Source organism: Sceloporus occidentalis, unplaced genomic scaffold, assembly GCF_023333645.1.
Source record: "Sceloporus occidentalis isolate IW3139 unplaced genomic scaffold, rSceOcc1.0.p SCAF_4, whole genome shotgun sequence".
NCBI classification, from domain to species: domain Eukaryota; kingdom Metazoa; phylum Chordata; class Lepidosauria; order Squamata; family Phrynosomatidae; genus Sceloporus; species Sceloporus occidentalis.
The window spans coordinates 190,330,985-190,357,308 of record NW_028316984.1 but is presented as its reverse complement, the minus strand read 5'-3'; the positions used below and the strand labels follow the sequence as shown (position 1 = coordinate 190,357,308).

At 41.9% G+C, this 26,324-nt stretch overlaps 1 protein-coding gene across 8 annotated transcripts; it reads left to right on the top strand.

The window, feature by feature from the left end:
- The first annotated feature begins 1,411 nt into the window (after window positions 1-1,411).
- Window positions 1,412-14,826, top strand: CDCA4 (cell division cycle associated 4). 8 transcript variants are annotated; one of them, XM_089522701.1, is made up of 4 exons: window positions 1,664-1,723; window positions 3,187-3,566; window positions 8,111-8,195; window positions 11,872-14,826. In XM_089522701.1, the coding sequence occupies exons 3-4, from the start codon at window positions 8,157-8,159 to the stop codon at window positions 12,616-12,618; spliced, it is 786 nt and encodes a 261-aa protein (XP_089378827.1). In that variant the 5' UTR covers window positions 1,664-1,723; window positions 3,187-3,566; window positions 8,111-8,156; the 3' UTR covers window positions 12,619-14,826. The 8 variants fall into 8 exon arrangements, with proteins under 8 accessions (XP_089378828.1, XP_089378826.1, XP_089378827.1 ...); XM_089522699.1 differs by having other exon boundaries at window positions 3,187-6,970; XM_089522704.1 differs by lacking the exons at window positions 1,664-1,723; window positions 3,187-3,566 and adding exons at window positions 8,993-9,117; window positions 9,789-9,933 and having other exon boundaries at window positions 6,993-8,195.
- Window positions 14,827-26,324: the final 11,498 nt, after the last annotated feature.

Sequence of the window (26,324 nt, the reverse complement as noted above, 5' to 3'; positions counted from 1 at the left end):
TAGAATTAAATTACTACAATATAAAAACACAGTACATTGAAACAAAATTAAATTATCACAATATTAAAAACAGTGCATTGAAACAGTATTAAATTACTACAATATAAAAATAGTACATTAAAAATAATTAAATTACAATGATATAAAAATAGTACATTAAAACAGAAATAATTTATTATGATATAAAAACAGTACATTAAAACAAATTAATTTACTATGATATTAAAAATAGTACCTTAAAACAGAATTAAACTACCACAATATAAAAAATAGTACATTAGAACAGAAATAAATTCCTACAATATTAAAAATAGTACACTGAAACAAAATTAAATTACTATATTAAAAATAGTACACTAAATCAGAATTAAATTGCTACAGTATTAAAAAGTGTACATTAAATCAGAATTAAATTGCTACAATATAAAAATAATAGTACCTTAAAACAGAATTAAATTACTACAATTACTACAGTGTAGGACATGTCCTGGGAAAGGAGGACGCCTGGTCACCCTGAAGGCGCGCAACAATATCAACACCCACAAAAACCATTTGTGAGATTGGAGCCCAGCTTCTTCGGTTGAAGAGGAAGTGAGCCTCACTACAGACATGACAGTGTAGTGCAGTGGTTTGAGCACTGGACTAAGACACTGGGGAGACCAGGGTTCGAATCCCCACACAGCCATGGAAACCCACTTGGTCAAGTCACACTCTCTCAGCCTCAGAGGGGCCAAAGGGAACCCCATGACAGGGTCGCCATAACCCACAGAAAACCAACCCCATCCTTTAAACGGCATTTTGTTTTTAAATTTTATTTTATTATTGTTGTGTTAAAAGTGTTACGTTGTTTGTTTACGGAAGGAGGGGACAATGGGGTTATTTTTACATCGTATGAATTTTATTATTGTTGTAAACCGCCTCAATCCTATTGGAGAGGAGGGATAAAAATACAATTGTATTATTGTTGTTGTTAATGATAATACATTATAATATCACTATCATACTATCAATGTAACATAATATATAATATCTATAATAATATTATTATATATTATTATATATATTATTATATATTATAATATATATTATAATATTATAGATTACATTTTATATTATATAATATATAATATAAAATATAATATTACTATTTTATAACATTATAATATATTATTATTATTATCATTATTATTATTATTATTATTATTACACTGAACAACGGTCGCTCCCAGAGGATTCTGGGTAACCGCCTCTCGGGAGCCAAGCTTTGGCAGGCGTTTAAAACTCGGCTTTCTCCCCGCGCCAGCCACTTACACAGCGGAGGGGGCGGGGCTAACAACCACGGCAACCGCTAGCACCAATGGGAAGCCGTGTAGCGAAATAACGAGTGGTAGGTGGGACTAGTCGCCGCAGCAACTGTCCAACGAATGGAACGTTTGCTCTCATTTGCCCGTGGCAGCCAGTAGGAAGCGGAGGCCGCTCAGGCGCCTTCCATGTCGTCCAATGACAAAGCGGGTAAGAAAGAGAGAGAGAGGGGAGGGAGGGAGGGAGGGAGGGAGGAGGGAAGCCGTTTCTTTGTGGTGGAAGTGACAATAAGATGGCGGGGGTGAGGGAAAGGGGCGGGGCTTTTGCGGCCGTTGGCCCCGCCCCTTTCCTCTCAGGCGCGGAGGCGGTTGAGGCGGGAGCACGGGCTCAGTCTGAAGAGGAAGGCGCTGCTGGACGGCGGGTAAGAGAGGGAAGTCTGCGCGGAGGAGACGACGGGAGCCCCGAGGGGACATTGTTATTCCAAACTCAGAGCGGGAGGGTTGTTTGGCGACGCGAAGGTCGCGGAGGAGCGAGCGGGGGAAGCGGGGCCCGCGCAGGGTCAGTGGGCCGAGGATCCAAAATGGCGGCGGCGGCGGCGGCGGCTGCTGCTTCTGCCGAAGTGGAAGCGGGTGAATCAGCAGCATCAGGCCCCAGGGAAAGCTTGCTCCTTGGGGAGGAAGAAGGGGCTCCTCGGCCTCCTCAGGGCGGAAGAATGCGAGGCTTCCCCCTTATTCGAGGGAAATGAGTGTTTGGATTTAACACACAAATAAGTTTATGTTCATAGATGGATAGATGTGTGTGTGTGTGTGTGTTTGTGTGTGTGTGTGTGGCGAGTAGAAATATAATTAAGAGGCTAGACTTTAGATAGGCCCCATAATATGAATTTAAAATACACACCTGAGGGAAGCGACTGTTTGGATTTAACACACAAATAAGTGTATATCTAGATCTATGTGTACATGTGTGTGTGTGATAGATATGAAGTGAAAGGAAATAGAGTTAAGTGTTTAGACTGTAAATAGGCCCCATAATATAAAAGACAGGGATGGTTCTTTGAAATGCAGGCCACACAGACACACGCATCCCCTGAAAAGGGTTTTTGGGCTTCAGGCCCCAGAGAGAAGGATGGCTAGCTTTTAAACCCTTCACAGCCCTTGCAAAACATCTTTTAAATAATGTGCCAAGAATACAGACTGAAGGGTTCTTGTTTTTAGTCGAGGAAAAAAGAATAGCTAGCGCTAAAGTTGTAACAGTTTTGGGCATCCAGTCTTCAAAGCAGCAGGCCTTCTTTTCAGCTGGCAGACAAGGCCAAGGAGATGGAGAAGGAGAAGGAGGAGGAGACTTTGGGGCAGAGATCACAGGCCATAGCTAATTGCAATACAGTACATTTCACTTCTTCTGAAAGGTAAACTAAGTGGTTTTCTTTTCTGAGCGTTCCTAATGAGGGTTGGTACATTTCTTCATAGGCCTTTTCCCCAGTCTATGGCTTGACCTCTTCCGTGCTTCTTTTCAGTCCTTGTCCTTGTCCTTGCCAGCTGCCCTCAGGCCGACCCTGCGGATGGTGAGGCCTCTCCAAGACACCCCCCCCCCCGGCTTTGCCCAGGTCCTGCAGATTCAGGCCTCCCTTCGTAGAGGCCATACATATCTGGCATGTGGCCTTCCTCTTTCCTTCTACCCTCCAGCGTTCCTGGCGTTGTTGTCTATGCTTCGTTGTTGTCAGCTTGTGGATGCAGCATCTCCAAGACACCTTGCTTTGCTCCACTGTCCAGTTCTCAAATCCATACATGGTAATAGGGAAAACAGTGGCTTGTATGATTCTTCTGTGCTCAGTTGTATATCTTTACATTTTAGGATCTTTTCTAATTCTGGCTGTCTTCTTTTCAGTCTCCTAGTTGTTGTTGACTGCCTTCAAGTTGATCCCAACTCATGACAACTCTATGGAAGAGGCATCTCCAGGACACTCTGTCCTTCACTGCTCTGCTCAGGCCCTGCAGGCTCATGTCCACGGCCTCTTATTGAATTCAGCAATCTGGCATGTCCTCTCTTTCGACTGCCCTTGAGTCGTGCCTTCTCATGATGTGGCCAGAATACGACACTCTTAAACTCTGTGCATATTTTTGTTTTTGCCAGCCACCCTTGAGAGGATCCTGATGCACAGTGACCCTGTGGATGAAACATCTCTGCAAACCCCTATCCTCAGCCATCTCCTCAGGGCCTACAGGCTCAGGCCCACCGTGATCTCACTAATCAGTTCTATCCATCAGGCATGCAGTCTTCCTCTCTTTCTACTGCCCTCCCATCTCTCCTAACATTATTGTCTTTTCCAGTGATTCATGCCTTCTCATGATGTGGCCAAACTACAACAGGCTCAGTTTGATCATCTTGGCTTCCAAAGAAGTTTCAAGCTTTGGCTTCCAAAGAGGCTTCTTGATCTTCTTAACACTTTTCTCTAGCACCACATTTCAAATGAATTGATTTTCCTCTGTTCCACTCTCCTCACTGCCCAGCTCTTGCATCCATTCATGGTGATGGGGAATATAATGGCTTGGACAATTGTGACTTTAATGCTCAGTTGTGTATCTTTACTCTTTAGGATCTTTTCTAATTATTTCATGGCTGCCCTTCACATTCCTAGTTGTCTTCTGATTTCTTGACTGCAGATTCTGTTATTCCACCACCATATTCCTTATCCCAGTCACCAACCAAGAAAAAAAAGCAATTTCTCTTTCTCCAGTGCTCCATCATCTCTGCTGAAATCTCTTGATGGTTTCCAGCTCAGTACCTCAAATTCACATAGAATATATTATCTCATTCTCTCTCACACACGGGCCCGTTCCGCACAAGGACCTAGCTTCCATACCGGCCTCACCCCTAGCATGTGACGGGGGTGTAAAAATGGCGGTGCCCTATACACACGGGCGTGGCCATTTTTGCATGCTGGCCGCTTAGCGTCCGCATGTCCCCCTTGCCTTGCGATGTTACGAGTGCGCCATTTGCATACTTGTGCGTCGCAAGCGCGGCGTGAAAAGAAGCCACTTTTTGCGGCTTCTTTTCCACCGCCAGGAAGCCTACATTCTTTCCCCTCTGTTACCCCTGCTGTTTTTTCATCCTTATGTGTGCCTTCTAACTCTTCTACAATCCATCTTTAAGGACTTTTTTCCTCCTACCTTTTGCAGTATCACTGCTAGTGCAAAATGTTCAAGTGTTTGCCATAATTAGTCTTGTATTTTGTCTAAAATACTTTTTCTTCTGTGAATTTTGCATCCATTTGTAACTCATAAATTCTCCATATTTGCCTTGTCCCGTGTGTCATTTCTATAGTGCCCCTGGGCTCTTCACTGTTGCCTGGTATTAGGATCTCACTGTGTTGTCCACTTTGCAGGAATAATTTGCAGTACAATCCTAACCCATTCTTGTAAATTCAGGGTGATGTATTCTCTACTAAGTAGAAGATTAGAGCCTTATTTTATTGCAGTTATCTGAGGGAACAGTCTTCAGTTACTTACCTTCACAGTACTTCACTTAATAATGATCTGTATAGTTCATTTTACTTTGAGAACAATGTTCCAATAGCCCAGGGCTGAAAGGACCGCATCCATCCTGTTTTTCTAGAACTGGGAATGGTTGGGTGGCCTGTTCAAGTTTTGAAAACAGACTGTTCAGGCTTTAAAAAGGTCCTGACCCCAAGACAGCTCTAAAGTAAAAAATAACCTCTAGGGGTATTAATTCTATTTTGGAGGGTTTTTTTCCCGAGTGTTGGGGGACTTTAGGCCTTCCTGCCACTGCAGTAGCTCTATAAAGCAAAATAATTATGCAAATATAGGACTGAATCCGAAAGCCACTGAGTTGGGAATAAGTGGGGGACTTTTCAGGCCAGTTAAGTATGGGGCTCACACTAATGGGAGGAACCCAATTGAGAGGGCAGATCAGTCCATCCTGAGTCTAGTATCCTGTTTTATAAAATGACCAGTTTGATTATTGTAGTCCACAAGAACAACGTGAAGACAATCCCTCCCTTGCTGTTATCACCCCTGGCCAGTGGCTTTCAGGGAAATACTGTCTGCATTCATGAGCTTACTACCCTCCAGTACTATAACTCCTGTTATCCCCACCCAGGTTAAATGGGAAGATGTCTGTTGTAATCCAACTCTTTTAGAGGATGCCCAGTTGGGAAAGTGCACTAAGCTGTGATTTAACATTTTGATTTTCCCTGTGTTTTGTATGCTCACTATCCCTGTCTTCTCTGGAACAGCTACAAAGACTGTGTCTGCACTGCAAAAGTAATCCAGTTTGACACCGCTTTAACTGCTATGGCTCAGAGCTATGGAATTCTGGGATTTGTAGTTTTGTGAGATATTCAGCCTTCTCCGTCAGAGAGCTCTGGTGCCACAACAAATTAAAATTCCCAGAATACGATAGGATGGTGCCACAATTATTAAAGCAGTGTCAAACTGCATTATTCCTGCAGTGCAGATGCAGCCTTAGCGAACAGAAAATTTTGCTTCTGATTTATTTTATTAAGATGAACATACTTTAACACATCAGAATAAGTGGGGTTAATTTTAGCTGTGGTTAATAAACAGACACCAACTTCAGAAATCATGGTTTGAACTTGGACTTACTACCAACCACAGCTAAGATTGACTGGACTTTGTTTCAGTTTGGAGATCTCAGCAACCTGCAGTTGATCAAAAGTAGAAGCAAAAACTTCTAGAATCTTCTAGGAGAGAAAATTGCCTGAGCCAGGGAGCAGGGAGGCTAGGCTTATTCTGAACACGTTTTGACTTAGTGTTATGTCCAAACAAACTCATAGTACAGTATCTGAGTGTGGTTATTTATAAAGCCCTATCTAATCCCTTTCTAAAGTAATCTTACAACAGTGTGTATTGTTAGGTTTTGTAGTGGAGAATTCCATATGTTATATGCTGTGTGAAAGTACTTTCTTTTTTCTGTTGCACATCGGTTGAACTGGGGTGAGAAACAGTAAGTTGTTTCCGCTTTCACCACTCTGTAATTTTTAAGCCTAAATTTGCCCACCCTTTTGGCTTTTTCTGAACAAGAAGGCCAGACACTCTTCAACCCCTCTAAACATTGTTCCTGTTTTTGGTCTTTGAAGAAGTTTCAACAAGGATTTCCCCAATAATTCTTTTTGTTTCTGTTTGCTGTGTTATAAAATCACCCAGGACTAGAACAAATTCTTGGCATCCAATTGTTCTGGCAGTCTTATGCAGAGATTTTGCTCAACACCTTGCAGACTCCTAAAAATCTTCACTTCTCTTCAGTCCTGGTCAGCCCTTCCCACATTATCCATTTAATTGTGTTGCCTTTATTTCCTGCGTAATCTAGCAGTTTCTTAGTCTCCTGTGTCGTTCTTCAGTTCTGCAACCAGATCTCAGTCACATAGGCCAGGATTGCCTTTATCGTTTTGTGTACAAACATTTCCCCCAATTTTTATTGCATCTACATGATTAGAGCCTCCATATTATCAGTTTTTACAATTACAGCCCATAAAGTCTTACGTTCTCTTGCTCATTGCACTGATTTTAAAAGCCAAGTTTCCATCACTTTCTCAAGTGTAGGGTGATTTAGCCCTTTCTTATAGGATCTTGTTTTCTGAGCCCCTTAAAACCATCTTGCACTTTCTCAGTATGCAGTATATCATACTGAGGTAAGTTGTCCCAAATATCTTTCATGTCTGTACTTGCATCTGATGATAAAATCGCCACAACCATTTTAATTAAATCTTTCTTGTCAGCTTTTCTGTCGGGTGCTTGATGTATAACAGCTGTAAAATATCAGTGAGTTACAGAAATTCAAACAAGTAAAGGGACAAGTGGCCTTAAGAAAGCCATTTAGCTTGTCCCCATCTCCAGAAAGCACATCTGCAATATGGGCATAGTATTGACCCACCTTGTAGAGTGGCAGAAGGTAGAGAGATCTTGTAGCGCCTTTGAGACTAACTGAAAGAAGAAGGTTGGCAGCATGAGCTTTCATATACTTCAGTCTACTTCCTAAGATGCATTTAGTGGACTGGAAGCCAGGGACAGACATATATATGCCATTGGTATGTGAGAATGTCAATTCAAATTCAAAACCCTTTGTGCATGGAAATGAAGTGGCAAGTTCAGTTTTAACATACCAATGGCAGGTCTTTTCCTGGCTTCCACTCCACTAAATGTATCCAAGGAAGTAGACTGAAGTCTACAAAAGCTCATTCTGCCAACTTCTTCCTTTCAGTTAGTTTCAGAAATGCTGCAAGATCTCTCTACATACTGATTCCACAGACCAACACAGGTATATCTTTGAATTCTACCGCTAGGGATAGTGGCAGCAGGATTACAGCAATATAATAGGTTGAATCCAGGAACCTTGCTGATGGAAACTACTTCCATCTCATTACTAGATGAGCTTGCACTATACTTCTCCAAAGAGCCCCCCAAATCCTGGCATGGCATTTCCATGGAGGGCAGCCACTGGGAGGAAGGGGCTGGGATGTTCCCTTCTACTAGCCACCTGGAGAAATCTGGATCCAACACAATTTGTTCAAAGTGGTTCTCAGTGCCTTGTGTTGTAGCTATTGCTAAAGCAGATGGGTAAATCTGAAGAACTTTTTCCATTCACTGCATAGTTTTTCCTAGGCCTTAATGTTACCTGAATTTATTTTGCAAATAGAGAATATAAGAGAAGAGAAAAAAGGTTGATGTTGTTTTTTTTTGTTTGTTTGTTTGTTTTGGGAAATGTGTCCAACACACGTGCAAGGAATATTAAAGTATTGAAAACTCATTTATTTCTTGCCTGCCGTTTTCAGGTAGGTGGTGCTGGAATACCTGCTGTATGGAATCTTGTTCTGTAATATGGGGGACGAGGAAGGACTGCATCAGACACAATTATTGGTAAGTGACTTGTAACTTATGCTTCAGTTTATTCATGACAATCAAATACAGGTTATAGTCATCAGCCTTTTAGCTAAGATCAAGTGTAGTATTAACTTATGAGATAAAGAGTGTTTGGCAAGGATCACTGAAGTTAGGCACTGCTTAGAACAGTGATGGACAAAGTGTGGCCCTGCAGCCTGCATGCAGTCTTAGAGGACTGTTTGTTTGTTTGTTTGTTTGTTTCAAAATATGTAAAGGAGTGTTTTGGGTTTTTAGGGCATTGACAAGAAAAAGGGTGCTACCAATAGAGTACGGTAGTGAAATGGTAAAATTCACTGATATGGTAAGATTAGGACAAACTTTATTAAATAGCTAAGGGCTGCAAAATTGAGAATCGTAAAAACTTTAAAATGCATGGTGGCTTTATAGGAATTTGGAGCTGTAAATTCAAAAGTGATCTCAGATTTGCTCCACCATGAACATTTTCACAACTTTCTTTGACAGTTTGATGTTGTAATATGTGACTGAAACGATCCTGCAAAGAACTGAAAGGGGTTAAAATCTTAATTGACATTCAAAACAATGTAATTTGCTGATATGAAACACAAAAACCCGTTCAAAAGCCCTAAACGAAATTGCACTGAAAAAAGTTTAAATTGCAATAGATGTTGGATACAGAACTCTTTTGCCTCCAGATCATGGTTCTGACTTCTTTTCTTGGACCTCAGGCTTGTCAATCCCTGTTCATTTGCTGATTTGCGTACACCATGGTTTGCATGATTCAGTAACATTAAACTGTCATTTGACCAACCTAGGAAACCAGAGATAGGACTGAGTATGTGAGCCTAATGTGTGGGCATGAATAGCCAGACCGTGTTTTGAAGGGTTGAAGGCATTAGAATGATCCCATGCCACCAACTTGTTTGTTGCTTGCACTCACGTGAGTACTGGAATGAATACTCTAGGCTCTTAAATGGCCTTTTGTTCCCCAGGTGCACGTGAATATGTGTGTATATGTGGACATATACGTAAACCATGATAGTGATTGTGATAATAGTTTTGTGATGGTCCCATGTTAGGCATATTCTTATGATGGGTCATTGCCTAGACTTAAAGCAGCTGGTACAAGTTACAACTTAGCCTGAGAGAAGGCCATCATACTCTTAGATCCTTGATGTATTTCACTGTTTCTTCCCCCAGTACATGGCCTTTTGACTCCTATGTTCCTCAGTGGATCCTCATTTGTGATTTTGCAACAAATAGAATGTTGTGGGGCAAAACTTCAAAGGTTTGACCTTCTCTGCAGTCGTGCCCACCTTGTATCAATATGGACTTTAAATTAAAATGCTTATGAACTAAAAGTGATGAAGATAGATCTTGGCAAAAATTGTGTGACATTTTGAGGACTTTTATCTCACAACTTGTGGTGTAAATATGTGATCCGACATATAACCAAGCCAAATGTATCTTTGAACATAGGAAGAAAATATTTTATGCTGATACTAATAAGGTGATACAACAAAGCCTGCATTGCTTAGATACCAGCACTCATTTTTCATCACAGTATGGTAGGAACAAATAACAATTTTAAGTGTCAACTTTCATTTCCAGCATAGCCTTCAATCCATGTCCTCATACCTTAATTGTTTTCTCTTGTGAGAACTGAGGCACGGCGAAGGGTTCTCGGCGGTCTTCATCTCCCCATTGTTAACAGACATCTCAACTGGGGCTGAAGTTCAATCCATGCAAGACTGAGGTATTGAGGTAGTGACGCTGTTCGTGTAGGAATTGGATGGCTTTTCCATTCCAAAAAGACTCCTGCTTCCCTTAAAAATGGTTTGAATACTAAAGATGCATCTAGACTCAGCTCTGCATATAGTGACTGAAATGACAGTTGGCTGGAACAGCTTTTTGCCATGTTAATGCCAACAGCAGCCTTGCACAGGAAAGAATTATCTAGCTATTGATGTACTCCTTTGGACACAACTGAAGGTGGTGATTCTTGCCCATGATACTTTGAGCCATTTAAAGTGCATTTTGATCCTTCTTTCTGAGAGCAGGGAGGAGAAAGCATGATATGTGATCCTGTTGTGATGGCCATTGTACTTTGAATTTAGGCAGCATGTTATAAGAAGTAGAGTGTTCTCAGACATGGCACGTATTCTCTGAAATGTTCTCCATAAGGAAGCTCTTGGGCTTGTGGTTTTAGACATTGTTAAAGATCTGTGTCATTGCAGGTTACAGGTATTGTGATCTGGCCGGTTAATTGTTTCCAGGGATCCACAAATTGCATTTGCCCAAAGTAGCCAAAAACTGCCCTATTGTTCAGCATGAATATAGTAGAAATCTCTCTGGACATATCAACCTCCCACCGCTGAAAAAAAATTGTTCCGTATTTTAAGTCCTTCCTTGCAGCAGCTCCCCTTCACAATAGTAAACTGCTTATTAATCATTCATTGGAAGACAAAAAATGGAAAGTTTTTTTAAAAAAATAATTTTGAAATCTCCCATTTAGTCTTCTAATTTATAAAATAAGCCTTGTTGGTTTTATTCTTTTAAAAAATGGTCTACAGTTGGAATGAAATACCACAGGAACTTAGAGGCATTTGGAAGGAATAGAGTCCCAGGGTGTGGGATTTTCAACGGTTATGCTTTGAATTCTAGGAAGAGCTTAGCCCTGGAGGAAGGGACCAAAAGAGACTGCATGAGCAAAACAGCTTTGTTTGTAAGAGGGAAGAGGAATGAAAGTGAAAATGGCACTGACACCTTCAACCTGCCAGTCAGATAGATCAGCAGTATTCTCAGAAAGGAAGAGGGGAAAAATCTTAGATTTTTGTGGGTTTTTCCGTGCTATGTGGCCATGCTCTAGAAGAGTTTCTTCTTGATGTTTCGCTAACATCTCTGGCTGGCATCTCTGAAGATGCCCGCCACAGAAGCTGGTGAAACGTCAGGAAAAAACTCTTCTAGAACATGGCCACATAGCACGGAAAACCGACAAAAATCTATGGATGCCAGCCATGAAAGCCTTTGACTTCACAAGGGAAGAAACCCCTACACATGTTACAGATCAGAAACTGTTGCCCAAAAATCTTTTCCAAAGTTTTTCTGGCAGCTGAATTTTGCTGCTGTGATTCATCCTCCCTTGACTGAGCATTCTTGCTTATCAAGATCAAAGACTTTCTCAGTTTTGGCTTGTTGGGAAAATGGGTTTGTTAGAATATGATTATTTTTATAAGCTAAGGAGAACAAAAAACAAACGACACAGAGATGATCTGGACTGGTGCCATGATGTCTGAAGGTACATTGTAGTTAAATTATTCAGAACAGTGATTTACTGGTCCCAGGGCAATTGCCATGGAACAGAGTGGATGTGCAGAAGCTTTCCCATTAAGGTAGTAGTTATTACTTATTGATCAAATCCTAGGTGTGCTCAAACGTAACATTTGAAAGAGGGCTAATAATCTTGTTTGTAAAAGATGCATTTACAAAATTACTCTTTGCAAAGATTATTTGTTTATATTTCTGGGGCTTATAATATTTCTTATTTGTGGCTCTGAATTCCATTTCTAGGGCAAGTGTTCAAAAGAATCACTTCATGTAATTGTGTGATCAAAGAGCTTTTATTTATAAAGTGCAGATTCCTGAGAAGACAGTTAATTTGTGATCTAACAGTATCTTACTCTGTTTTCAACAGGACACAATGTTTGTACGTGGACTGAAAAGGAAGTGCATTGATGGAGAGGAAGATATTGAAGGAACGTTAGCTGGCTTTAAAGCTATTCCTTCATATAACCTTCAGCGTCAGTCACTGCTAGACATGTCTTTGGTTAAACTTCAGCTTTGCCACATGCTTGTTGAACCGAATCTATATCGCTCAGTGCTTATAGCCAATACGGTACGGCAGATCCAAGAGGAAATGACCCAGGATGGAACTTGGCAGATGATAAATGCACAGAATTCAGGGCCATCCTCTCTGGACCGTTTAGTTTCTACAGATATTCTTTGTCGTTCCTCGAAGGAACAAGCTGAAGAAAAGTTTGTTCAAAGTTATAGTGGCTTCTCAAAAGACTTTGAGGATGCAGAAACACAAGAGAGTGCAGAAATTTTAAGACCGCCACTACAAGCTCCCAGAAACCTACAGGCTAATGTGTGGGAAATGGAGAGCCCTCCAGAAAATAGAGGAAACTTCCATAAATCTTTAGATCAAATCTTTGAAACCTTAGAGACAAAAACTCCTGACTCTGTTGAAGATCTTTTTTCAGAAGTTGACAGTTCATATTATAATCTTGACACGGTATTAACAGGAATGATGGGCAGTACAAAAATGGGACATTGTGATGTACTTGAAACGTTTCCTCAAGCAACAGCTAACTCTAACTCTAACTGTAAATCTGATCTGAATGAGCTTGATCATTTTGTGGAGATTCTGGTTGAATCTTGAGACAAAGGGTGAAGGAGACATCCTTTGAAGAAGCCAGTTCTTGAGTAGTGAAAATTCCAAATAGTTTGTTCACTCAAAGCTGCAAATAATCTTCCAAAAAAACCCCCATCTGAAACCCACTTCTTTTGCAAAATTTTGTTAATGTATAAAATTAATATGCAATTACGTTATTTTCAGTAGCAACAATTCAGATGTATATTCTAGGCAAACCTACAAGCTGCCATGAACCCAGTAGGTATTCCAGTTTTGGGGTTGTTTTTTTTTTCTTTTTTCTTTTCTTTAACACCACTATCTGCCTCAGTGCCATGTCCCAAATTGCTTTGGAAAGTCCCTGGTGTTTCAACAGAGGCATGATATATTAAAGGATGCATGGGTACATAGGTTTATTCATTTTGCCCATACATCTTCCCCTTGGCTCCCAACAATTAAAAATACATTGATTTCCTAATCCTTTCTAACATTAAGGGATCTATCCTGGTTGTAGCAGGATTCTTCCCTTGGTAATTAAATTTCTACCTGCAGGCTACAAATACTAAATGGACTCCAGTACTTAATGTACAAACAGTGACTATAAAGTTCTCATCCTAGATCATAATAATAAATACTGTCTAGGCTGAGAATTTTTCAGCAACCTTTGGCATTTGCTTCAGTGAATCTTTGAAGTAATTGTTTTGAGGACCAAAGGCTTGGATATTCCTCTGTCCTTAATTCCAAGCAAACACTTAACTGACCTAACATTCTCTACATTTATTACTACACATGCTGTTGAAGAGCCATAAAGCAATGGTTCCCATTATCCTAGCTAGCTTTTTCTGTCACTTGTTTTCAGTTTTTTAAAATAGTTATAGTTTTTTAAAAGAAGTGTTTATCAGTGTTCAAAATCTTTTGGCTATTTTCTGAAGATATATTTTTGCTACAAATCTTCTGCCAGCTGCTTATTTAGTATCCTGAAATATTTGCAATTGTATTTTTTAATTACTTTGAAAAGGGGACTTTTTTTTTTACACCATGGGCCTCTATTAAAGTAGCTCAGTAAAAGTGTGTGAATACGTAACATTGAGGTAGGAGCAGTTGTCAGCCTTCAATCTGGGAGTACTGTGTTAAGTCAGGTTACTCTTACTAATGTGAACATTGGAAGAGGAGCTATTGATCCATTTTCACTTCAGTTCAAGCCATGTTTTTGCTATCTTCCAAGCATAAATTGCATGGGTTTTATTTATAAATATTTATATGTACATGTGAATGATTTGGCTGAAGTCTGCCATCCTACTTAATGTTGTGTTTGAGGGGACAAGACCCCTACTTTGCACTAATTACTACTAGACTGTTACAGAGGCCTTTCACAAGTGTTCTCCAAAATTGAGTTGCTCCACTCATGCCAAGGGGTGAGTGTGTGTGTGGCTGAGTTGTTACTAACAACAGGTTGTAGTCAAGAAAATGAGGCACTTGCTTAAATGTGTGTAAATTATCTGAACTCATAAGCGGTTTCTGGCAAGAAGGTGCATTATATGCAGTAACATGCATAAAATTGCCGCTGTTTTGCCTTGGTGAGTGTGATAAACATAACTGCATGGTGGGAAAAAGTGAGGAGTGAGAACACAGTCCTTTTTTTCACTTCCCTGGTAGTGGTTATTTCTGCCCTTTGGTGAGCAATTTCAGCTGCTTTCCATCAGTTTGCATTGGGCACATTGGAAATGCTGCTTCTAAAAATTATTTCTGGTTTCTTATAACATTAGTAAAAATACAAAATTTCAGAACATTAGACTCCTTACCTTCCAGCAGAAGGTCCAAGATGCTGCAAAGATTTCTGCACTAGGAATTACCATAGTCCTTGGAAGCCAGTTATGGAGTGTACCATGCACAACCAGAACAACTCAAAGCCTGAAGATCCTTGTTTTATGCATGTATAGTTGAGTGTCTTTGTGTTAGTTTAGGGTACCAACCTGGAGCCACTTTGCATAACTAGCCCCTCCTGTGGTAAATGGAGCTGCTTATGGGGAAGTGGTTTTCATGATTATAGCTGTAATTTACGTGTTTTTGAAGCAGCTGATTTGAAAATGACATTGTATGTTTTCCAGTCTTGGCAGGTAGATGCTGATTTCTGTAATTTGGTTTTGTGCCAGACCATGCAGTTTGTAAAGGGACCTTTCTAATGCATTTGAAAGTGATTAATGTCTTTTTATATTAAAGTTGAATATGAAATGGCTACTTTATTTTTTATTTATGGTATTTATACCCTGCCCTTCAGACCTAAAGGCTATCAGAGCGGCTTACAATTATTTTTATTATTTTTAATTAGCAATTAATTAATTGCTCTTAATAGATTATTTAGATTCAGATAAACTTTGCTATTGCAGCCAGCATAGTGTAGTGGTTTGAGCATTGGGCTATACTTCTGGAGACCAGGGTTCGAATCCCAGCTCAGCCATGTAAACCCACTGGGTGACCTTGGACAAGTCATACTTTCAACCTCAGAGGATGGCAATGGCAAATCCCCTCTCAAGAAACTTGCCCACAAAAAAAACCATGATAGCTTCGCCTTAGGGTTGCCATAAGTTGGAAACAACTTGAAAGCACACAACACCAACAAACTGTATGCTGACTGCTAGTTTATATTGAACAGAAGTCATGAATTGTCTTCTGTAAGTACTAATTCAGCAAAGAATAATCCTGATATTAATTGGTGTTTATTACACATAATTAACATTCAATTCAGTGAAGTAATATTTCTTACCAATTTAAATTACTAGTCCTCAAAGTTCTTGGTCCTCAAATTGCTGTTAAATCAGAGTTTCTAAATTTCTTGGCATTTACAGTTAAAATGCAATAAACAGTTACTAAGCATGGATTTGAGTAAGATGGTTAAGAGCATTCTAAGTGGCTTTTCAAGTGAAAGCAACACATGAGTGCTCTGAAAACCAGCCATTCCAGGCTCCCTGTCACCTAACAAAGGGATCATGCTGGCCACAGAAGGGTTTTTGTGTGTTTGCTTGTATGCACATTTTGCAGTATGGAACCTACTCTGTTATGGGGGGTGGGGGTTGAAGATGGAAGGCATTATTCAAAATTAATACCAGTATTTTGTTAAAATCCAGCAAAGTGTTGCAACAATAATTCTGTTGTGCAACAGAAGAGTGGCACAAAAGTAAATCAAACAGAGCCATGTTCTGTCTGAAGCAGTTTGAACATGACTGACTACAGTGGGCCCTTGTTATCCACTGGGGTTTGGTTCCAGCACCCCCTGTGGATAACAAAATCCATGGATGCTCAAGCCGCATTAAAGACAATGGCATATTAAAATGGTGTCCCTTATATAAAATGGAAAAATCAAGGTTTGCTACTTGGAATTTATATCTTTTTGGAATATTTTCAAGCCGTGGATGCTTGAATCCATGGATAAAAAATCCATGGATAAGGAGGACCCTCTCTCTCTGTGTGTGTGTGTGTGTCTGTATATATATATATACGCACACACACACACACACACACACACACTTTGGTTTTCGCAGAGGATCCATTCTAGACACACCCTGCAAAAATGGAAACTCGCATATATTCAAACCCCATTGGCTGGAATGGCTGCGCACATTCAAGACCGCGGACTTGAAGTCTGCAAAAATGTGTGTGTGTATGTATATGCATGCTTCTTGCAGCATTAATTGCTCTCTGTCTGTTCTTTGTGACCTCAGTAGTGAGACCAGGTTGTGACAAGGGGCAAGATGACATTGTGAGAAACCAGACCAATAAGATGCCCAGAAGGAACTGCAATTTGGCCAGTAGCATGGCACATTGGTTTGAGCATTGAGCTTCAATTTAACACCAGGGTTCAATTCCCAGCTCAGCCATGAAATCCACTGGTGACCTTGGGCAAGTCATACTCCCTCAGCCTCGGGTGAATGCAATAGCAAACCTCTGAACAAATCTTGCCAAAAAACAACTATGATTTGCCTTAAGGTTGACATAAGTTGGAAACGTTTTGAAAGCACCCAGCAGCATTGGCACTATTCAGTAACTGATGCCAATGTGTCAGGTTTGATGCTACTTCTTTTTACTGGCTCGTTTTTAGAGAGCAAGAGATTTAAAAAAAAACTGCTTGGATATAGTACAACTGCTCTTCTGAGTGTGGCATGAGATTTTATCAGAGCCGCATGGTGTAGCTGTTTGAGAGACTACAACTCTGAAGACCAGGGTTCAATGCCCATCTTGGCCATGGAACCCACTGGGTGACCTTGGACAAGTGACATACTCTCAGCCTCAGGGGAAGGCAATGGCAAACCATCTCTGCACAAATTTTATGAAGAAACCCCCACGATAGATTCACCACAGGGTTGCCATGAGTCAGAAACGGCTTGAAGGCACATAACAATGCTGTCTGATATAGGAGGACTTGGAGAGCCAGCATGGGGTAGCAATTTAAGCGCTTTAAGGTGCCCACCACCACCTTTTGAGTGCCTCTCATGCTAGTTTTCAATGTTTCTCCATTTCAGATTCTCCCTTTTCTCAAGCTGCTTCTATAACAAAGTTCAAAACCTGTATTTGCAAACTTAGATGGGATGGGGATGTTTTCCGGAATGATTTGAAGCAGAGAAATGGTGAACAGGGAAAGGTTAAAGTCCTTTTCCCCAAGCTATTGCCTACTGCAAATTGCTCTGTGCCTAATGCTACTTCATAAAATGGGAGCAATCCTTTGGGCATTTATTACCTAAATCTCCACTTATCACAAGCTTGGCCCTCAGCACTAGTCAGCAGAAGTGAATGATAAACCTTTCCCTGGATTGTACCATTTGGAACTACAATGGGAATTATACACCCCGGCCATATTCTCACCCACCCAGACTTGGGTTAGATTTTTACAGAGGGGTGCTGTCTTTTCTTGTGCACAAAGAGGGATTGGGTTCCATCACATCCGCACAGCCTAACTTGGTACATCCCATGAAAAATATACTTCTACTCATTCGATAAAACCGTGCCTTAATGCTCCATGGGGTGTATGTGTGTTTAATACAAAAGGTTAATCTTGAGCTGTTCCTTGCAAGTACGTAAAACCAGAAAGACTATTGCTTAGCAGTGATTTACTCTGACTCATAGAACTGTTTAATTATTGACTTAAATTGCTCTCCATAGATTATTTCAGAAGTGTGCGTACAATTTTGGCCGAGCAGGAACATTTCTGGCAAGATGCTTTGATTGTGCAAGCGTTTTAGTCAACTGCAATACAGAAAGCCATCCTGACATAGTGGTTTGAATGTTGGACAACAACTCTGGAGACCCACTGAGTGACTTTGGACAAGTCACATGCTCTCAGCCTCAGAGGAAGGCAATGTGATTTTATATATAGACATTTTAATTGCTTTAATTTTAGAACAATATTAAAGGGTTTATCTGTGAGCCGCCTTGGGCCCCTCCAGGGAGAAAGGTGGGATATAGATGAAATAAATCAATAATGAATGGCAAACCTCTTCTGAACAAATCTTGCCAAGAAACCCCAAGAGAGGGTCACCATAAGTCAGAAATGGCTTGAAGCAGCAACAAAAACAGCCAGGCAGAAAGCCACAGTGAAATTGCTTAAAGGACGGGAAGGGCAATGAATTTGTAGACTCTGCAACATTTGCCAAATATGATGGGGTGTAGTTTTTTGTGGATTTTTGGGGGCTATGTGACTGGATTCTGGAAGAATTTATTCTGGACATTTCGCCTGCATCTGTGGCTGTCATCTTCAGAGAATGGTGGCATGGAGGTGAGTGGGGTATATATACTGTGTGATCCTTGGTTGAGAGGAAGCGATTTACATGTTTTCCTCTCAACCAAGGATCACACAGTATATATACCCCACATACCTCCATGCCAACATTGTCTGAAGAAGCCAGCCACAGATGCAGGCGAAGCATCAGGAATAAATTCTTCCACAATATGACCACATAGCCCAAGAAATCGACAAAAAACTATGGATGCTGGACGTGAAAACCTTCAACTTCACATGATGTAGTGTTGTTGTTTTTTGCACAGCAGGGTTTGAAGGTGGTATATAATTTTAAACTTTGTAAAAATGGTTTTCCCTTGGACAGAGAAAATATCATGATGCTCCAATGAACAAAAACGGGACATTTGGATGATGCTCAGTGGCATAGTATTAGTTGTGGAAATGTGGGCCCTCATCATGACACTCTCCATAGCAATATTTCCAAGGAATAACCAAATAGGCGGGCTTTTGTCCAACAAATCATTGCTAGCAGTTCCTATCTTCACCCAGTACTGGCTATTTGGCTTTTACTTGCTCACCCCTGATCGTGCCTTCTCTAAAATATTTCTCAATAGTGCCCAGCACAATTGTTGAGAAAATCCATCCCCACCTCTATCTAATGGGGAGACTGCACAACAGGGAAGACTAGAAGGCTGTGTGGCAAATGACAGAGTTGTCCCAGCTAGCCATAAAGTCTTGACTTTAATCTAGTGAACCTGATTCCATTGCCAATACTCTTGCTTTTCTAGCAAAGACCAGTGCTTGAGACTGCACCACAGATGCACTGACACACTTTGTTGTTGTGTGCCTTCAAGTCATTTCTGGCTTATGGCAACCCTAAGGTGACCCTATTGTGGGGTTCTCTTGGCAAGATTTGTTCATAGGAGGTTTCCCATTGCTTTCCCCTGAGGCTGAGAGCATGTGACTTGTCCAAATTCACACAGTGGGTTTCATGCCGAGCTGGAAATCCAACTCTTGTGTCCAGACTTGTAGTCTAACACTCAAACAGATACACCAGAAGTCTCTATTCTGAGGAGAGCCAGTGTGGCGTAATTGTTTGAGCATTGGACTGTGACTCTGGAGACCAGGGTCTGATTCTCTGCTAAGCCATGGAAACCCACTGGGTGACCGTGGATGAATCAGATACTCCCAGCCCCAGAAAACCCTGTGATAAATTGGAAATAATTTGAAGGCACACCACAATTCTTACTATTGTGTAAAGCAGGATGAATCTAAGCACATTGTGACCTATTGGTACCTTTCTGGATGGTTTGTGGGCAAGGCTTCAGACTCCCACATTGTTTCAACAACCTGGTTTCTCCAGGTTTTAGAGTGCAAACCTTTGTATCTGTCATCGGAAAGAAGTTGCAGCGTGTTTTAAGGAACTTGGCTAATTTGGGACAGTAGGCTAAATTAATCTGAAACAAACCTTCCTCGGCCATTACTAAAGTGGGTAGCCTAAACATGAGAGGAGAGAGCCCAGCTCCTCCATCACTACTCTCTGTTTGCTCTGTGCTTTATTTGCACAGAAGGCAACTTTTTGAAGGAAAAAAAGCTGTCTGTATAAGCAAAGCATGATTCACATGATTCAGAGCACCAAGCTAAATTGTTTCTTGTAAACAGATGAAACTATCCTCTTCAGAAAGTTATCCTCTGTGCCTGTGGGGTGTGGAAAAGTGTAAGGAGGAAGTGTGCGAACAATACGTTCCCTCTCTTTGCCTGTTTATGCCACTCCTGTAATACTTGACTAGGGCTAAATAAAGCTTGGAGGGACTCCAACCCAGAAATGAACCCTGTGTATAAAAGATCCAGCTCTACTGCTGGATTCCTAGACTGACCATGTCCTTAAAGTTACCTTGCTTCCTGATGATTGGGTTGAGATTCTACTGAGATGCAGCAGAAACCATCATTAGTGTCCTTAAACTGGCAGGCTACTACAGAGTGACTAGCAGTGTGATGAACAGACCCAGCAGATAGCTGAGGATTTCCCAGCAAACATCACAGGCCTCAATTTAATTAGTCATATGGATTTCACCTCAATAAATTCTTATGCTTAGATCTAGGAGTATTTGTTGTTTTTAACTGTCCTTCAGTAGAGTCCACTCAGTAGACACCCTGTGAATGAGACATCTCCAAGACCCTCTGTCCTCCACTGTTCTGCTCAGGTCCTGCAAACTCAGACCCATGGCCTCCTTGATTGAGTCTATCCACCTGGCATGCAGTCTTCCTCTCTTTCTGCTTTCTAGTACCTTTTCCTAGCATTACTATCTACCTTTCTAAGTTTCCTAGCATTGTTGTTTCTGGTAATGAGTCGTACCTTCTCAGGATGTGGTCAAAGTACAACAGCCTCAATTTGTCCACTCTTCTCCAGCACCACATCTCAAATGAGTTGATTTTCTTATATCGACTTTTTTCACTGTCCAACTCTTGAATCTGTACATGGTGACTGGGAATATGATGGCTTGAACAATCCTGACTTTAGTGCTCAGATGAGAGAAGGCTGGCCCAGTACCATCAGGGGCTAGCCTGAAGAAAGAGGCTCCTCCCTCCCTAACTGTCATCTTTCGGCCTCTGAGGGAGAGAGTAGGCTGGCCCAGTTCCATCAGGGGCTGGCCTGAAGAAAGAGGCTCCTCCCTCCCTAACTGTCATCTTTCGGCCTCTGAGGGAGAGAGAAGGCTGGCCCAGTACCATCAGGGGCTAGCCTGAAGAAAGAGGCTCCTCCCTCCCTAACTGTCATCTTTCGGCCTCTGAGGGAGAGAGTAGGCTGGCCCAGTTCCATCAGGGGCTGGCCTGAAGAAAGAGGCTCCTCCCTCCCTAACTGTCATCTTTCGGCCTCTGAGGGAGAGAGAAGGCTGGCCCAGTTCCATCAGGGGCTAGCCTGAAGAAAGAGGCTCCTCCCTCCCTAACTGTCATCTTTCGGCCTCTGAGGGAGAGAGTAGGCTGGCCCAGTTCCATCGGGCTAGCCTGAAGAAAGAGGCTCCTCCCTCCCTAACTGTCATCTTTCGGCCTCTGAGGGAGAGAGAAGGCTGGCCCAGTACCATCAGGGGCTAGCCTGAAGATAGAGGCTCCTCCCTCCCTAACTGTCATCTCTCGGCCTCTGAGGGAGAGAGAAGGCTGGCCCAGTTCCATCAGGGGCTAGCCTGAAGATAGAGGCTCCTCCCTCCCTAACTGTCATCGTCCGGCCTCTGAGGGGGAGAGAAGGCTGGCCCAGTACCATTGGGCTAGCCTGAAGAAGAAGAGCCCTCCCTCCGGTCCATCTGCCTTGGTCCAGGCCTCAGAGGGAGAGAAGAATGCTGGACCTGATTCCCTCCCTCCCTCACCATTCCCTTCTCCTTTTGTGTCGTGTCTTTTAGATTGTAAGCCTGTGGGCAGGGAACTGTCTGTTATCCCCTCTATTGTAAACCACTCGGATTCCCAGTGGTTGGGCGGTATATAAATAAAACCTATTATTATTATTATTATTATTATTATTATTATTATATCTTTACTCTTTAGGATCTTGCCTAGCTCTTTCATAACTGCCCTACCGATTCCTATGTAGAGCATTTTGTAGCATTTTTGAGACTAACTGGAAGACATTGGCAGGATGAGCTTTTCTAGACTTAAGTCTACTTCTCAGATGCATGCTGCTCATGCTGCCAACGTCTTTCAGTTAGTCTCAGAAGTGCCACAAGATCTCTGTATATACTGATTCTGCAGACTAACTTCATGACTGCAGTTTCAAATATATTGTCCTCCCATTCACATTCTCCAACACCAGGAGTCTTGCTCTGTGACGTCTGGCAAAAAGAAATGCAGCAGGGGACGAACAGCTACAGGGCTTTCTTGGTGGTGGCAACACATTTTTAGGATGCCCTTCCATGGGAAAACTGCCTGGCCCCATCATTAACTTCAACTGAAAATAAAGCTGCTAGGAAGGATTTTGGATAAGTTTTCAGCTATTTTGTTGTTGTTGTCACTTTTGTTCTTGCTGATTAGCCACATCACAGCAGCAGAAAGACCTTGTTATAGGCTGCTATTTTGTTGACTATTGATTTCAATATTCTTCATTGTTTTAACTTGTTATTGCTTTTCAAGGATGCTCAGGACTGCTACTTCCAAACTAGAGAAGATCCAGTGAACTGTTGAGTGTTGAGTCAACACTTTTGTAAATCCCAGTTATACAATGGACCTACTGACAGAATTCAGGCACTTAACAAAAAAATTGTCTCAAATTTCCCGTTTCGATCATTTGACGATAATGTCATTGGCCTTTAAAGCAAGTGCCAAGGCAGAACTGCAGAATGTAAAAGCAAAAGATTAACCAATGTGCTAAGAGAGGAGCTCCTGGTGGTTATCTTTTGGCAGCTCTTTTGGCATGAACATACTAGGAAATAGTAGCAAGCGGTTTGAGTTGTGGGGGACATTTTTCTGTTGTGTCAAGTCCCAGAGTTGTGTTGTGGGGGTATCTTTCTGTTGTGTCAAGTGGCCAGAGGCAAGAATCTCAGAAAGTGGATATATCCTATATAGTTTGGAAAGAATGGTAATCACACACAACACCTGCCTTATACATGCACTGCCCACCTGATCTCATAACAAAGGTTTTGCTTATATGACAGGCACACACAGGAATCTGCAAACTTCAGTTATGTCCCATTTGGATGACTGTAAGACACTCTGAGAGCCAGCATGGCGTAGTGGTTTGAGTGCTGGACTTTGACTCTGGAGTCCAGAATTTGATTCCCAGATGGACATGAAACCCAATGGGTGACCTTGGGCAAGTCGCATGCTCTCAGCCTCAGGAGAAGGCAACGGCAAACCTCCTCTGAACAAATCTTGCCAAGAAATCCCCATGAAACCCAATATATAGCCATGTTAGTAGAATCAGTATGTAGAGAGGTCTTGTAGCACCTTTGAGACTAAGTGAAAGCAAGAAGTTGGCACCATGAGCTTTCATAGACTTAAGTCTACTTCCTCAGATGGATTTGGAGTTGGCAGCATGAACTTTCGTAGACGTAGATCAGATGACCAAATACATCCAAGGAAGTAGACTTAGGTCTACGAAAGCTCATGCTGCCAACTTCTTTCTTTGAGTTAGTCTCAGAGGTGCTACAAGATCTCTCTACATACTGTTTCTCCATACTAGAATCATAGAATCATAGAAGACTAACATGGCTATATCTTTGAACTCAAATTTGTATGTTGAATAAGAGGGCTCGTCTACACTGGCCAGAATACTCCAGGCTGCTTCCAAAGAAGTATTCTTCTACAGGATCTCTCTGCCCATGAAACCAAGAATCTTGCCAAGAAAATTGCATCTTGTGAAGAAAACCCTTATGGCCTTAGGGTTGCCATAAGTCTGAAACCCCTTGAAGGAACACAACACACACAGCTGGGGCTTCCTTTGGCAACTGTTCAGACATTGATGTGGCTAGAGTGCTGACTGGGAAAAGCTACAGAGAATATGTAACTTCCTTGTTGAAACTGCTCCAGTAGCTAATGGTCCATTTTCAGGCATATATGGTTTGGGTCAAGACCATCTGAAAGGCTGAGCGTACTGGAGTTTTGGGATCTCCAGAGAGTTTTGGGATTTTTAGGGAGAGCTTTCGCTGAGTCCCACCATTGTTGCAGGCCTATCTGATAAAGATGTGTGAGAGGGACTTCTTGGTGGCTGGCATTGGGCGATGAAACAGTTGTGTAGAAGTGTCTTTCAATGCATGTGTGTGTGTGTGTGTGTGTGTGTGTACACATGCTGAAGTTTTATGTTGGAGATGTTTCATCCACAGCGTCAACTCAAAGGCAGTTAACAACAACATCAACAACATAAAACTAAAAAACTGTTTGTTAAAGTGCCTCTAAAACCTGCCCTTTAAAATATTACTTTGAGGGGTAACCCTAAGTCCGGACAACTTCTGTACATGAAATGGAGGAGCTGTCATTGGAGTTTATCACACTGGGACTGATTTCAGCATTAAGGAGAGATTAAAGTGCATTTAAAACATCTCGCAAATCAAGCGGAAATGGCAAGCAATTGCGGGAAGGATTATCACACACAATCGCGCAAATAAAATGATGTCGGAAATGCATTGTCGCTGAAATCATGAAAGTAAAAAGATGTGTGTTAATGCTTCTTCATGACCACTTTCCTCTGAAGGTGAAACGTCAGGAATAAAAATTTCCAGAACGCGAAACACACACAGCCCGAAAAACCCACAAAAAACTATGGATGCCGGCCGTGAAAACCTTTGACTCCATTTCACCTGCTTTGTTTCTTCTTGTTGTGTGTAGAAGATCCCTGCCAGGAAAAAAAATGGTGTCAGTACTAGTTGTTTTTTTAATAATTGAATTTACATTGTACTACAGAGGAACTGAACTGAAGTGTGAAGGGAAACTGCCAGTGGAAACACGTTTGTCTCTACTTCCGCCCACTCAGATGTAGTTAATTATTCTGATTGGTCTCCAATAGTTGTGGAAACCAGGCAGCAGGTGAAGCAATCCAGGTTGGGCTAAAGCCTGTGTGTGTTTGTGTGTGTGTGTTTGAAAACTGTAAAGAGAAGTATGTTATGAATGCCCCTTTTGTTGAGAGCGAAATGGATACTTGGAGGGGAGGCCTAATAAATACTTCAGTGTGAAATGTGCAAAGAAGCGGACTGCAAAGTGAAAAACTACACAAGCCTAAACCTAGGGATTGCAAACGTGGCCGTTCAGATGAGGTTGGACTGTATTTCCCAGCAGCCCTGTGAGGAATACTAGGAGTTTTAGTCAAACACCATCTAAATGGCGTGATGATGATGCCCACCTCTCCCTAAAACTATAGTCTGAAACACACTGCAGAAACAATCCAGTTTGAGGCTGCTTTAACTGCCCTGGCTTAATGTTAAGGAATTCAGGGAACTGTAGTTTTGGGGAGACATCGAGCCTTCTCTGTCAGAGAGCCCTGGTGCCACAACAAACTACAATTCCCAGGACTCCCCAGCACTGAACCCAGGCAGTTAAAACGGTCTCAGATTGGGTTATTCCTGCGGTGTGTTTTGGACCCAGGTGTTACTTCTCAGATTCATTGCTTCCCAAAAAGTATGAACACCGCCATTCTCCTTGATTGAGTGGCTCTGCCTTGTGTTTGTGTCAAAGAAGGTGGAAGATGGAAGTGCAAAAGCAGGCTTGATGCTGAACACAAGACAAAAATAACGATAGTGTAAATAATAGTGTTGGACTACAACTCTGGAGAGAAGGAGAAGGGTTTTTTGTGGGTTTTTTGGGCTATGTGGCCATGTTCTAGAAGATTTTCTTCCTGACGTTTCGCCAGCATCTGTGGCTGGCATCAAACCCACAAAAAAGCATGGATGCTGGCCATGAAGGGCTTCGACTTCACAGAAGGAGAAGGGTTCAATTTGGAGGTCGGTCATGGAAACCCATTGGGTGACCCTTGGGCAAGTCAAACCTCTCAGCCTCAGGGGAAGCCATGGCAAACCTTGCCAAGAAAACCCCATAAAAGGGTTGCCATAAGTCAGAAAAGACTTGAAGGCACACAACAACGAACAAGGAGAAGGTTTTTGTTGTCAGGTTTCTTCAGAGGGGGTTTGCCATTGCCCTCCTCTGGGGCTGAGAGAGTGTGACTGGCTCACAAGGTCACCCAATGGGTTTCTATGCCCATTCTGGGATTCGAACCCAAGTCTCCAGAGTCTGATGCTGGAATCACTTTACGTCGGTGGTTCTCAACCTTTGGCCCTCCATTTGTTTTGGACCTCAGGTCCCAGAAGCCTCAGCCAACGTGGCCAATAGTCAGGAATTGTGGGAACTGAAGTCCAAAACATCTGGAGGGGGGCCCAAAGGTTGAGAACCACTGCTTTATGCTATTTAAAAGGGAACTACGTCGCTTTAAAAGGCGGCCCCTGCCTCCTGTTGCCTTTTGGATTGTTCTAATGGATTTTTTTTAAATTTGGATAAAATAATAATAATAATGCACCGAGGCGCAAAAAAGCCGTAA